Source organism: Symphalangus syndactylus, chromosome 9 (genome assembly GCF_028878055.3).
Source record: "Symphalangus syndactylus isolate Jambi chromosome 9, NHGRI_mSymSyn1-v2.1_pri, whole genome shotgun sequence".
NCBI lineage: Eukaryota > Metazoa > Chordata > Mammalia > Primates > Hylobatidae > Symphalangus > Symphalangus syndactylus.
Window position 1 is genome coordinate 10,064,963 of NC_072431.2, and position 13,963 is coordinate 10,078,925.

Sequence of the window (13,963 nt, forward strand, 5' to 3'; positions counted from 1 at the left end):
AGCCCATAAATGAGAGTGTGCTGAACTACCTTCTGACAGAATTCAGTATCTGAAGAGAATAACTCAGTGAGAAAATATAGAACACCAGGTAACCAAATCATATAAAATGAACTTTTCTTGTTAAGTAGGTTTCAAATTATTTATACAACCTTGCAACTGTAGGATTATAGAACATAAATTTTCATCTTCGCCGGGCGCAGTGGCTCACGCCTGTAATCCCAGCACTTTGGGAGTCCGAGGCGGACAGATCACAAGGTCAGGAGATCAAGACCATCCTGGCTAACATGGTGAAACCCTGTCTCTACTAAAAATATAAAAAATTAGCCGGGCATGGTGGCGGGTGCCTGTAGTCCCAGCTACTCAGGAGGCTGAGGCAGGAGAACGGCGTGAAGCCGGGGGGCAGAGGTTGCAGTGGGCCGAGATTGCGCCACTGCACTCTAGCCTGGGCGACAGAACAAGACTCCGTCTCAAAATAAATAAATAAATAAATTAAATAAAAAATAAAAAATAAATTTTCATCTTCATGGAAGATGATAAAAGGACTTCAGCTCTAAAAGCTAAAAATATATTTTGCGTCTTATAACATTATGTAAACACCAGACCATGCTGTCATTCCAAATTCATTTTGTCAATATACATATTATTCTACCGAGGTAATTACAACAAAGGAACTGTTGGAAGATAAAACTTTCAAGCACAAAACAAGCTGCTAAAAATGTATAGGAAAAAATAATGGGCTGAAACAAACTTCTAAGAATGGAACACAAAAATTCAGTTTAATTCTATGAACTGCTGGAATAAAACATTATGACCTATTTCGAATACTACCTCTCCTTTGATTATGCAATCTCTATTTATCTATATTTCTTAGAAGTTCCAATTCACTAAAGTGAAATTAATTTTAATTTTAAATATTTACTTCTGGTTCAGGATGAAATCAAAGGAAAAAAAATTTAAGACTGACACAACCAAATGTTAGCAAGAATGTGAAACAAGTATAACTCTCACACATAGATGGCAGGAGTGGAAAGTTACATAACCATTTTGGAAAACTGTTTAGCAGTTACTTAAAATTCTATGTCCTATCAATTCCATTACTAGGTTTTTGTCCAAAACAAAAGAGGAAGGGATTCCCCAAAATCCTACAGTAGGGTCACAGAGCTGTCCAGAAAGCAGTTTGAGATCACTTATCAGTTAAGTGAGGCTAAGGTTTAAGACTTAGAGGTTACAGAAGTAATCTGAAAAAGTTAGTCCAACTGCTATGCTGAAAAATAATTTTCTGTTGATGTGGGGTGGCCAGGACTTTAAGTCCAGCACTACTGCTGTAGGGAGACTCCTAACAAGGCTATAAGAGCTATGGCATGAAGTCCTGAGCTTCTGCAAGATAATGGAAATAAGACATAAGAAAATAACAGCTGAGTGAAACTTATTAATAAATTAGGGGAAACTGGTGCTGAGCTTAAAATGAAAGCAGTAATATTAGCTATAGATCAACTGTCAAAAGAGTCAATAATCCAGAAAAGAGCTAAAGGACTAAAAGCATTAGGATAAATCTTAGACAGAAAGAACAACTAGGGCTTTAGGAACAGGGTTTATACTAATTTAGGTGCTCTGGTTTACAGCTGGGGTTGTGTTCTCTTTCCACTCACACCAGAAACCAAAGCCAAGCAAGGTAATATCTGTAAACATTTCCAATGTCTTTTAAATATATTTTAACATTTTAAAAACTAAAACATAAATGGTTTTAAGTTTTTACAAATATATTAGGGTTCTAAATCACTAATTACAGAGGACATTCATTTATCACATCAAAAAATAAAATACATTATTCTCTTCCCCTGGGGAGTCGTAGACAGTGAAGAAGTCAATGATTCTTGGCTGTAAACTCCACTTTCACTGTAAGAACTGATGTTTGGTGAGGAAGACGGAGACAGGGAGTCCATCGTCAAGCCGAGCTTCATTGCAGAATCAGGGCTTTCAAGATCCGAAGTACTGCCACTCAGTTTTGCTCTTTTCTTAGCTGCACTATTACGAAGGGACCTAAGAGAGCTATGCATCTAAGAAAAAATGAAAACAATAAACTTTATAACATAAATTCCTTATATTGGTAAAAGTTATCCTTAAATTTTAAACTCCATTAGCTATACCTAGCTAACCATTTCCCAATCCTGTACTAAAACAAGATGAATGCTAATATATATGTAAGTATAAATACACAGATTTTATCACTTGGGTATTTATAAACAACCTACTGGGTTGAAAGCTTCTTGAGAGGAAGAATCTCACCTATTGTTCATCATGGTATCTTCAGCACTGGGCACAATGACTAAATATATTGCATTAATTCAATTATTTAATAAATGAATCATTGAATCAGATGGCAGATATCAGAGTTGATGTCACAGAGGTACACCTGGTGTGCTGATGTGGCTTAGAAGCTAGCTCTGGGAGGTGATTCATGAAAATCAGTTTTCAAAAGTTTGATGTTTACATCAAGCTTGCAAGTATTAAAATTATAGATCACTGTATGTAACTTCTGAAGCCAAATATTTTTAGAAATGCAGCTGGGCGTGGTGGTGCAGCTATTTTTGAGGCTGAGGTACAAGAATCGCTTGAACCCGGGAGGCAGAAGTTGCAATGAGCCGACATTGCACCATTGCACTCCAGTCTAGGCAACAGAGCGAGACTCTGTCTCAAAAACAAAAAAAAAAAAAAAAAAAGGAAATCCAGAGTACAAATTGATATGGCAAAATATATTAAGGCTAGCAACAAAACTATGAACAAATTAAGGAACATAGAAACATACATAAACTGTTTTGTTTACATTTGATTCATAAGATTAATCATTTAATGAAAGTATCTGTTTTCAATTAAAGCAAACATCCATAAATTTCTTACGTCTTCATAGTGGGAAGGCAAATTCAAAAAAAAAAAAACCCCTTTAATGGATTTAGGGCAGTGTTGTACAGTGAAAAACATAATGAACATAAAGTTAGGTGAACAGTGCTTGAATCCTAGTCCTACTACATAATTTCTGACCCTGAGCAAGACACATAACATCACTGAGCCCCTTCTGTAAAAACAAACACACACACAAACAAAAAACATAATAGATGTTGACTTGCTTCTTAACTCAGGGAGTTACTGTAAAGATTAAATGAACTAATGAAAATGAAAGTGTTTGATACATTATTAAGCACATTAAGCACATGAAAACTTATGCCTTTGTTAAAAGTCAACTCACACCAAAGAATATAAACAGTGACCCATTCAAAATAATAAATAAGAAGTGTCATATTAGCAACTGTAAGGGAGGATAAGTAATTTTCAACAACTATACTAGTTGATTCAATAGTAGGGCCACTTCTCTATTAAAAGCATGAAAAGTTGAATATATAAAAGCAATGGTATCCTCCTGTATTTACTAATAATTACATAACAGAAACTCACCTTTCAATTACCCACTAAAAAAAGAACTATTTTTAAGTTATTATAAAAACAAAGCAAAATTATGTAGGATCAGGTGAAATTTATAAGTTACGTAGGAAAATGTCTTTTCTGTATGTTTCTTCCCTTCAAATGAATTCCCTTCCTAGCACTACTGAAATACAAATGAGTTGGGAAAAAAAAAAAGGAAAGATTTCACAAGCAGAAGTTGGGGTGATTACTTTAAATCATTAACAACCAACTTTGGTACTTTATAGGTTAGTTTTACATGTGTTTAACATAAAGACATACTTTAAAAATGAATATACAGTAATATTAACTCTATTTTATTGAGCAAATTATCATTACATGATTGATGCTTATACCTTAAAAACAGACTAAGACAAGAGCATAAAATATCATCATTATTTGCATTTATATATTTAATATAAAAATTTTTTTTTAACCTGATATGAAGCAAACTGAAATGATAAAAAGGAGGCATCTACGGAAATAGTACTCTGAAACCAAAGTAATACAGCAACCACATTCCTTGTCTGACATAATTATTATGTACAGTTATCATATTGGTAACATTTTCATAGCACAAAGTGATCTAGGATTCAAAGATGAGTGTACAATATGATCTCAATTTCATAAAGACAAGTAAGCTTGCACAGAAGCACAAAGGACAGGTTCAAATATGTTCATTGCAGTTCACTGTTTGCAATTGCAAAAGACTGATCATAAGCCAAAATCAATGGTATAAATACACCGTAAGTAAAATAATACACAAAAATAATATTAATATAAAAAGTACAAAAATACATAAGACATAAATAAATGGTAATAGTGATTGCCTCTGGTGAAGAAGGAAGAGATGTTGAACTGGGGAGAGAACTATGCTATGTTTCATTTAAATATAGGAAACAAATATGACAAATTGTTCACTGGAAGGGTCAGTACATGAGTGTATTGCTATATTATTATTCATACTTTTAATTTAAAAAGGAATAATGTATGCATAGAAAAAATACTTGAAGAAAATACAGTAGAGTGTTAACAGTAAATTATTCTGGTAGTGGGAACTGGCGTGATAAATTCCCTTCCTACCAATTCGTAGTATTTTCCACATTTTCTATAATGAACATATTTTTAGAAATAAGATATTATAGGATAAAAAGGACTTGATTTTTCCTTAAATAGCAACTATATTATAGAAAATTGCAAATATTTTTAATTCATTAAAAATATTTAGTTCTAACCTCTTCTTGATCCAAATCTTTATCCTTGAAATTTAATTCTGAAAGATCAATTGGAAGACTATCTTTTTCACACTTCCAAATATCATCAGGCTCTTTCTTTTTGTGTCCCACTGTGCTTAAATCAGCTTTATCAGGCAAAAGGCTTACTCCCCTTGGTATGGGAGGAACAGGCTTTGTCCCATTTAGACCTCGTCGGGAAGATGGCGATCTCACCAAGGCAGGTGTAAGCTGAACTGGAGGTTTTTCTTGAGAATTTTCTCCTGCATGAAAAATAGATATTTTATTTTTTCTTTTTCTTTTTTTAATTTTAGAGAAGAGGGAGTTATAGTCACAAGTGTTTAAAATACAATGTTTTAAAATAAAAAAAAAGCACATTACAGCTGGCCACTGGGGAGAACAAGCTGAATAAAGCCTCGGCTTTCGATACAATATTTGATCTTGTACAATAAACAAATACAGAAAGGAATTAATAGAACAGAATCAAAGTACAGTGCTAAGAGAAAGTAATAAAATTGACTGAATATGCCATAAATTGAACACTGGACTTGTAGGGTAGTTTAAAGGTGAAACATCTTACATCAACGGCTGGGGAAAGAAAATCATGTGGGACGCAGGGGATTCCTTCAACATACTTTTCATTTTTATTTATTTATTTATTTTTTGAGATGGAGTCTCACTCTTGTAGCCCAGGCTGGAGTGCAGTGGCACCATCTCAGCTCACTGCAACCTCCGCTTCCCGGGTTCAAGCGATTCTCCCACCTCAGCCTCCCAAGTAGCTGGGATTACAGGCACGTGCCACCAGCCCGGCTAATTTTTCTATTTTTGGTAGAGACGGTGTTTCACCATACTGGCCAGGCTGGTCTCAAACTCCTGACCTCAAGGGATCCGACCACCTCGGCCTCCCAAAGTGCTGGGATTACAGGCGTGATCCACTATGCTCAGTCGACTTTTTATTTTAAGACTGAATTTATCCTGAATGAACTTATATATGCTAATTTCATGATTTTGGGAGTGGGCTATTAAGAATATTTTAGTGTATAACAAATAATAAAAAATGTTTCACCCAGGTGCAGTAGCTCACACCTGTAATCCCAGCACTTTGGAGGCCAAGGCAGGTGGATCACCTGAGCTCGGGAGTTCGAGACCAGCCTCACCAACATGGAGAAACACCATCTCTACTAAAAATACAAAATTAGCCAGGCATGGTAGCCGGGCATGCCTGTAATCCCAGCTACTCAAGAGGCTGAGGCAGGAGAATCGCTTGGAGGTGGAGGATGCCATGAGCCAAGATCGCACCATTGCACTCCAGTCTGGGCAACAAGAGTGAAACTCCATCTCAAAAAAAAAAAAAAGTTTCAAATTAATTTTAACATAAAATAAAAATTCAATAAATATTGAATAAATGAATACTAGGCATTAATTGCAATAAGCATATGAATGACATTTTATATTTGTAAAGCTAAAATTTGTTAGTAGGCTCTCAAACAACATATGCTGTTCATGTTCATTATAAAACATTATTATTTTCTGGCCCAGCACAGTAGCTCAAGCCTGTAATCCCAGCACTTTGGGAGGACGGGATGGGAGAATCACTTGAGACCAGGAGTTTGAGAACAGCCTGGTCAACATAGTAGGACCCTATACAAACAAACAAACAAACAAAGAAAAGCATCATTATTTTCCTGGTTCCGAAAAGGATTTTGAAGTGGCAATGTAAGAAATGAGAATTTCAATTGAATTTTATACATTTGATCTATTTAACACACTATTAAATATTTTCCTAAATATTTACTAAATTCAGACAGATAAAATGCAGTTTACTAGCTTTTAAAGATCTAACAGCCTTATGCATTAACTTAAAGTACTAATTCAAACACAAATAAATTTGAACAAAGTATTGACTTTTACCATGATTTCTACCCGTAGGATCAGACGATTTTTGGCTGACAAGCTTCTTCTGTGGACTTGGCTTTGATAGTCCTTCGAAGCTTTTAAGAGACCAGGAATTTGAGAAATTAACAGAATTATCTTGAGACTTCTTTGGAGATATAATAAGAGGAGTTGTATGCTTTGGACTAGTTCGAGGTGATGAGACAGGATAGGATGGAAGGATGTAAGCTCCTGGACTTAGATTTTGACCGTTTGAGGAAGTACACTCTGTTTGACTACCAAATGTTTGCTGTGTCTTACTGCCAAAATTGAGGCTAGCATACACTGTAATAAAACAAAAGATAATATATTACTTATGTATACACAGCTCTAAAAGTTAAAAGCTTTTTTGCTTTTTGCTTTTCCCATTCAGGTTTTCATCCCAATTGACATGTATATTTTTGTACGGTATGAGGTAAAAGACTAATTTAATTTGTGTTATTCAAATATTCTGTATCTTCTAATTCAAAACTTATTTATCCCATTAAAATATTGTACTAACATTTATAAATTAACTTTCTCCTTGTAATTTTATCAATTACATACATACATGCATATGTATACATATACACACATGTCAGAGAAGTCTTGTTTCTTCAGTGAATTATTCTTTTTCTCATTACAATGATCCTCTTTAGAACTAAAAATGTTTTTAGTTTTGGTGTGCATATTTCCCCTATCATCAACATGTTTCTATTTGCTTTTCTCTGAACATTTGCCTAGTGTATCTTTTCCATGCTTTACTTTCTCTCAACCTGTCTTGATGTATTTTAGGTAATGCTCTTAAAAAGATCACTTCAATGAAAAACTAAAAAAATAAGATCTGATCACCTCTGTCATTTAAGTTGTAAGTTCTGCCAATTTATACTTAGAGAAACTATTCATACATTTGATTTTAATTCTACCATCTTATTTTGCACTATTTATTATTTTTTTCTTTATTACTTCTTCCTTGCCTTTTATTGATATTTTTGTTCTTCAACGAATATAAAAAGTCTATTTGTAATCTCTTAGGGGTTCCCTTAAATTTTCCTTTAATATTTTTAAAAAGGTTTTCCATGACAAAATACCTAGCTTATGTATATTAATAAAGCAAACATTCTTCTGAGGACTTAAACAACTGTATATATTATATATCCTTTATTTTTAATTCATATCTGACGTGGTTAAAACCGCTACTTTTAACAAAATCTTATCTAGGTAGAGAGATATAGGAGATTTAGTCACAGATTTACATATAGAATTAAAACTTTCAGTTTCCTCATTTCAATTACAGTGCTCTATTAACAGGTTCTGATGCTTTTATGACAATGTCTCATATATTCCTAGAGATTTAAAAATATTTCTTTTCTTTTTTTTTGAAATGGAGTCTTGCTCTGTCACCCAGGCTGGAGTGCAGTAGCACGATCTCGGCTCACTGCAAGCTCCGCCTCCTGGGTTCACACCATTCTCCTGCTTCAGCCTCCCGAGTAGCTGGGACAACAGGCGCCCACCACCATGTCCGGCTAGTTTTTTTATAATTTTTAGTAGAGACGAGGTTTCACCATGTTAGCCAGGATGGTCTCAATCTCCTGACCTCGTGATCCGCCCGCCTTGGCCTCCCAAAGCACTAGGATTACAGGCATGAGCCACCGCACCCAGCTGAGATTTAAAAATATTTCTTGAAGAAATCAAACGTCCTATCATATTATGCATATACATAAAAACAATGTAATGCAACATACACCAAAATTTCCAACACCTGGTGTGGATCACTACAACATGTAAATTGGGATGCAAACATCTATATTGTTTGGCATCCATACCATAGGTCCTTCAAAGATCACAAGGGGGATATTAATTGAGATGGTAGTGGTTTTAATGTATAACCAAGTATTAAGTTAAATTCTATTAGGTTTAGAAAAACATGGTATCCCTTTATACCAGCTTCTCTAATAACTATTCCAATAGAAAACCAGAGCCACTATGCAGTATGATTAAACACTAAGAGTGGATAGTCCTCAAAGGCAATGTAATCATTCAGGGATAGCCTAAACAGGAACAGGTTAAGTGGCACAGCAAGCTCTCTCTGATTATAACAATTATGAGCCCCAAAGATATTCAGGAGTCAAAATTTAGGAAATACCCACATTATTAAGAAAGATGGATTATTTTGTGATGTAGATAATACCACAAAGGGTAACTTTAAGGAGTTATGTGGGTCTTTGGGGTGAGTGCAGAAAAAGGTAGTTAAAATATTAGTGCTAAATATGTGAAATCTTCTCTACTAATTTCAAATCATTATTTTTTCATAACAAATAAGTATATCCCTATCACTCAAAAAAATTTTAGTAAAGGACATACAATAAAATTTAAAATACCTAAAGAAATATTTAATTTGATCCTACCTCTATCTAATAATTGTTAAAGCTATTAATTAGCATGGACATTTAAGAACACCTTCAACCCCCAAATTCCTGACTGATAACCCGCCTCCAATCTTTCCTCTTCTTCTGTATCTTATGTCTTATCTGAAAGGATAGCTTTTAGGAAGTTATGGTTCCTAACAAGGGACATAATACATTCTAAATTGTCTTAAAATTTAAAACTGTTATGGAAAATAATTGTCATCGGCTAACACAACAATCTTTAATGGATAATGTTATTTTCAATGACTTGGTATTAAAATGCTCATCTTTCTGATGATTAGTGATGTTGAGCATCTTTTTCATACACCTATTAGACATGTGTATGTCTTCTTTGAGAAATGCCTATTCAGATCTTTTGCCCATTTTCACGCTATATTTTTGGTTTTTTGCTATTGAATTGTTTGATTTCCTTATGTATTCTGGTTATTGATTCCGCAACATTGGAATCATTTGCAAATATTTTCTCCCATTCTGCAAGCTGTATCTTCACTTTGTTGACTGTTTCCTTTGCCATGCAGAAGCTTTTTAGCTTAATGTGATCCCATTTGTTCATTTTTGCTTTGGTCGCCTGTGTTTTTGAGGTCTTACTCAAGAAATCTTTGCCCAGACCAATGTCCTGAAGTATTTCACTAACGTTTTCTTCTAGCAGTTTTATAACTTCAGCTTACATTTAAGTCTTCAATAAATTTTGATTCTATTTTTGCATACGGTGAAAGGTAGAGGTCTAGTGCAAATCAAAACCACGATAAGATATCATGTCACTCCAGTTAAATAGCTTTTATCAAAAAGACAAAAAATAACAAATGGTGGCAAGGATGGCAACAAAAAGGAATGCTTGTACACTGCTGGTGGGAAGCTAAATTAGTACAGCCACTATAGAAAATAGCAAAGAAGTTCCTCAAAACACTAAAAATGTGCTGGGCATGGTGGCTCGCACCTGTAATCCTAGCACTCTGGGAGGCTGAGGCAGGATTGCTTGTGCCCAGGAGATTGAGACTAGTCTGGGCAACATAGTGGAACCCCATCTCTGCAAAAAATTTAAAAATTAACCAGACATAGTAGTGCATGCCTGTAGTCCCAGCTACTTGGGAGGCTGAGGTAGGAGGATCACTTGATCCCAGGAGGCTGCAGTGAGCCATTGCACTCCAGCCTGGGCCACAGAGTGAGACCCTGCCTCAAAAAACTAAAAATACAACTACCATATGATCCAGCAATCCCACTGCTGGGCATATATCGAAAGAAGGAAATCAGTATATCAAAGAGGTATTGCACTTTCATGTTTATTGCAGCACTATTCACAATAGCTAAGATATGGAATCAACCTAAATGTCCACCGGCAGAAGAACAGATAAAGAAAATGTGGTACATATACACAACGGAGTACTATTGAGCCATATAAAGAATGAAATCCTGTGATTTACAACAACCTAGATAGAAATGGAGGACATTATCTTAAGTGAAATAAGTCAGGCACAGAAAGACAAATACTGCATGTTCTCACTCCTATGTGGGAGCTAAAAAAGAAAAAAAATTAATCCCATGGAGGTAGAGAGCAGAATGACGGTTTCCAGAGGCTGGCAAGGGCAGTGAGAAGTGGGTAATAAAAAGAAGGTAGTTAATGCGTACAAAAATAAAATGAGAGGCCGGGCACAGTGGCTCATGCCTATAATCCCATGCTTTGGGAGGCAGAGGTGGGTGGATCACCTGAGGTCAGGAGTTTGAGACCACCCTGATCAATATGGTGAAACCCTATCTCTACTAAAAATACAAAAATTACCTGGGCGTGGTGGCATGCACCTGTAGTCCCAGCTACTCAGGAGGCTGAGACAGGAGAACTGCTCAGAACCCGGGGGCGAGGGCGGAGGTTGCAGTGAGCCAAGATCCTGTCATTACACTCCAGCCTGGGCGACAGAGCAAGACTCTGTCTCAAAATAAATAAATAAATAAAATAAAATAAAATAAGAAGGAATAAGCTCTAGTGCTCAGTATAGCACAAGAAGGTGACTATAGTTAACAATACTTTATTATGTATTTCAAAATAACCACAGGAGTAGATTTGTAATGTTCCCAACACAAAGAAATGACAAATGTTTCAGGTGATGCATATCCTAAATACCCTAATTTGATCATTACACATTGTATATCAAAATGTCACATGTACCCCACAAATATGTACCACTATTATGTGTACATCAAAGCAAATGCAATACTCATCTCCACCATGAGTATCTAAACTCTAATTTTAATCAGTTGTATTTATATAAAGATTATGAAAACTAATACTTTAGGGTAACTATTATGAAAAAAGTTATTAAAAATATAATAAAATCCTTTTATTTTTTGTGATGAGTATGATTACACAAAATATCATATAAGTTAGTGTCAGAATCCCCACATAATATTTATAAGTCATTTGTTTCCAAGTAAATTTGGAACTTATACCTTTATCTTGATGACCGCTAGTTGTCCCTAGGAATTGTAAGTCAGAACCCACACTGCCAGTTTTACCACATATTTGTGAAAATCCAAGTTGTGCACATTTCCCAGAAAGATTTGTTTGATGAGTCCCAGCAGTACCTTTTGAAGAAAGGAGGGGAGAAAACATAAAAGCAAAAGTTAACTTTATTTGATGAATACATCTTATTTCATAAATGTTGGTGTAATTTAGGTGGAAATAAATATGTGTTTAAGTACAGTGAGGTAGGCAGGCAAGAAAGGGATAAAGCTTCTGATACTAGAAAATCAGATTAGTGACAGGGGTTAAAGGACAGAAGACAGACTAGTAAAGAACAGGGAAAAGACAGGTATGTTGAAGAATATCTGCAAAAGCAGTTTCTTCCTACACTCTTTCTCTCAGCATGGAACGTTTCTCCAGACCTGGCTTTCCTTCTTCCCAGTATTTGTAGTATATGCATTACCCAAAAAGCTCTATTACCAAACTCTTTTCTTTTCTACTTTACTTTTTTTGTGCAGTGGTGTGATCTTGGCTCACTGCAACCGCTGCAACCTCTTTTATGTTCTTTTCTAATATACTTCACAGTATTCACGTAGATTCTAAGCATATCCAGACATGTTTCCTGTTTCCCCTCCTGTGTCTGGTTAAGGTTATTCCTGGGAAGGTGAGTAAGTCTAAAGAAAAAAGGGTGGTAATGACTCCTCTGGCGTTTAGTTTATCCATCTATTAAATGAGCCCATCCTTTGTAGTTCTGAAACTGTATAATTTAAAAAAAATATTCTCTCCCTATCATATCAAGCCTCTTTAACTTTCATGTCCTGGATGTCTTTTTCTTTTCTTTTCTTTTTTTAAGACAGGGTCTCACTCTTATTGCCCAGGCTGGAATGCAGTGGCACAAACTTGGCTCACTGCAGCCTCGACCTCCCTGAGCTCAGGTGATCTTCCTGCCTCAGCTATTTAAGGCTGGTCTCGAACTCCTGATCTCAGGGGATCCGCCTGCCTCGGCCTCCCAAAGTGCTGGGATTACAGGCGTGAGCCACAGCGCCCAGCCTCTCCCTCCTTTAAAGTCAAGCTCAATCTCTTCCCTGCAGTTTTCTGAAACCACTTCAATACCTATGTTTTCCTTTCTTGAATCCTTACAGTATTTGTAACTCATTTCATCCAATCAAGCATTAGCTTACATATTGTCTTATTTTCCAGTTGTTTAAAATCTGTACAATTAGGAAATGAGCTTCTCAATGGTACAGAGAAGTCAAAATCAAAATCAAAACTGCTACAAACATAACTGGACATACTCTTGCATTTCTCCTTCTCTATTACACAATAAAATAAATTAAACTATGCAGTCATTATGCCACTTCATTTTTGTATGAAAATACTATAGAATTCACCGCATAAAGGTCTATAAATTCTCCTAGGGAACAATGTTTGCTGAATAATATATCTGAACTCAAACTCAACAAATTTTGGAAACTGTTATCATTTAGATGTTAAATACATTTTTAAATCTATAACATAGTCAAATCTTTACCTTCTAAACCATTTTCCCTTCTAATACGTATCACTTTGTCAACACACTACAGTTTTTCTAATTACCTGGGTGCTATATCTTGAAATCCTAAACCATCATGTAGAACTCAAGCTCAACCTACTCAACCTCTTTCTTCTTCTTTTTTTTTTTTTTTTTTTGAGACGGAGTCTCAGTCTTGTAGCCCAGCCTGGAGTGTACTGGTGTGATTTCGGCATGAGGCACAGCGCCCAGCCTCAACCTCTTTCTAAATGATATGGTCATTTATAAAGACGGGTATGTTGAAGAATATCCACAGAGGTAGTTTCTTCCTATGCTCTCCTTTTTCTTCTAAATGTTATGGTCAATGACAATGACCATTTCCTCTAAAGTACCGTAATATTTACTTTTGTAACACTTAGTCCATGTTCTCAGTTGCTCTGGCCAAAAATCCTTAAAGCATTATTGACACTTCTTTCTCACATTCTATACCCAATCTACCAGCAAACTATATCAACTTTAGCTCTGACATATAATCAGAATCCAGTCACCTTTTTTTTTTTTTTTTTTGAGATGGAATCTTGCTCTGTTGCCAGGCTGGAATGCAGTGGTGCGATGTTGACTCTCTGCAACCTCTGCCTCCCGGGTTGAAGAGATTCTCCTGCCTCAGCCTCTCGAGTAGCTGGGATTACAGGCATGCACCAACACGTCCAGCTAATTTTTGTATTTTTAGTAGAGACAGGGTTTCACCATGTTGGCAAGGATGGTCTCGGTCTCTTGACTGCGTGATCTGCCTGTGTTGGCCCCCCAAAGTGCTGGGATTACAGGCGTGAGCCACCTTGCCAGGCCAGAATCCAATCACTTCTTACCACATTCTTGCTATCCTGGTTAAAGCCTCCATCAACTCTAGCCACGATTACTACAACAGATTCTTAATCAGTCTTCCTGTTTTTGACCTTGCTCTCTGATACAG

General features: G+C 35.8%; 1 protein-coding gene across 7 annotated transcripts in view; it reads right to left on the bottom strand.

Annotated features, from left to right (window-relative positions):
- TOGARAM1 (TOG array regulator of axonemal microtubules 1) overlaps window positions 1-13,963 on the bottom strand; it is a 106,094-nt gene that overhangs the window by 69,233 nt on the left and 22,898 nt on the right. For 6 of the 7 annotated variants that reach the window (XM_055291441.2, XM_055291444.2, XM_055291445.1 and 3 more), the window contains exons 3-6: window positions 11,471-11,605; window positions 6,600-6,905; window positions 4,692-4,951; window positions 1,825-2,057 (exon numbers count right to left, since the gene is read on the bottom strand). In XM_055291441.2, coding sequence (XP_055147416.1) covers window positions 1,825-2,057; window positions 4,692-4,951; window positions 6,600-6,905; window positions 11,471-11,605 — 934 coding nt within the window. The remainder of the gene's footprint in view (window positions 1-1,824; window positions 2,058-4,691; window positions 4,952-6,599; window positions 6,906-11,470; window positions 11,606-13,963) is intronic. The other variant, XM_063609264.1, reaches the window with a different exon arrangement.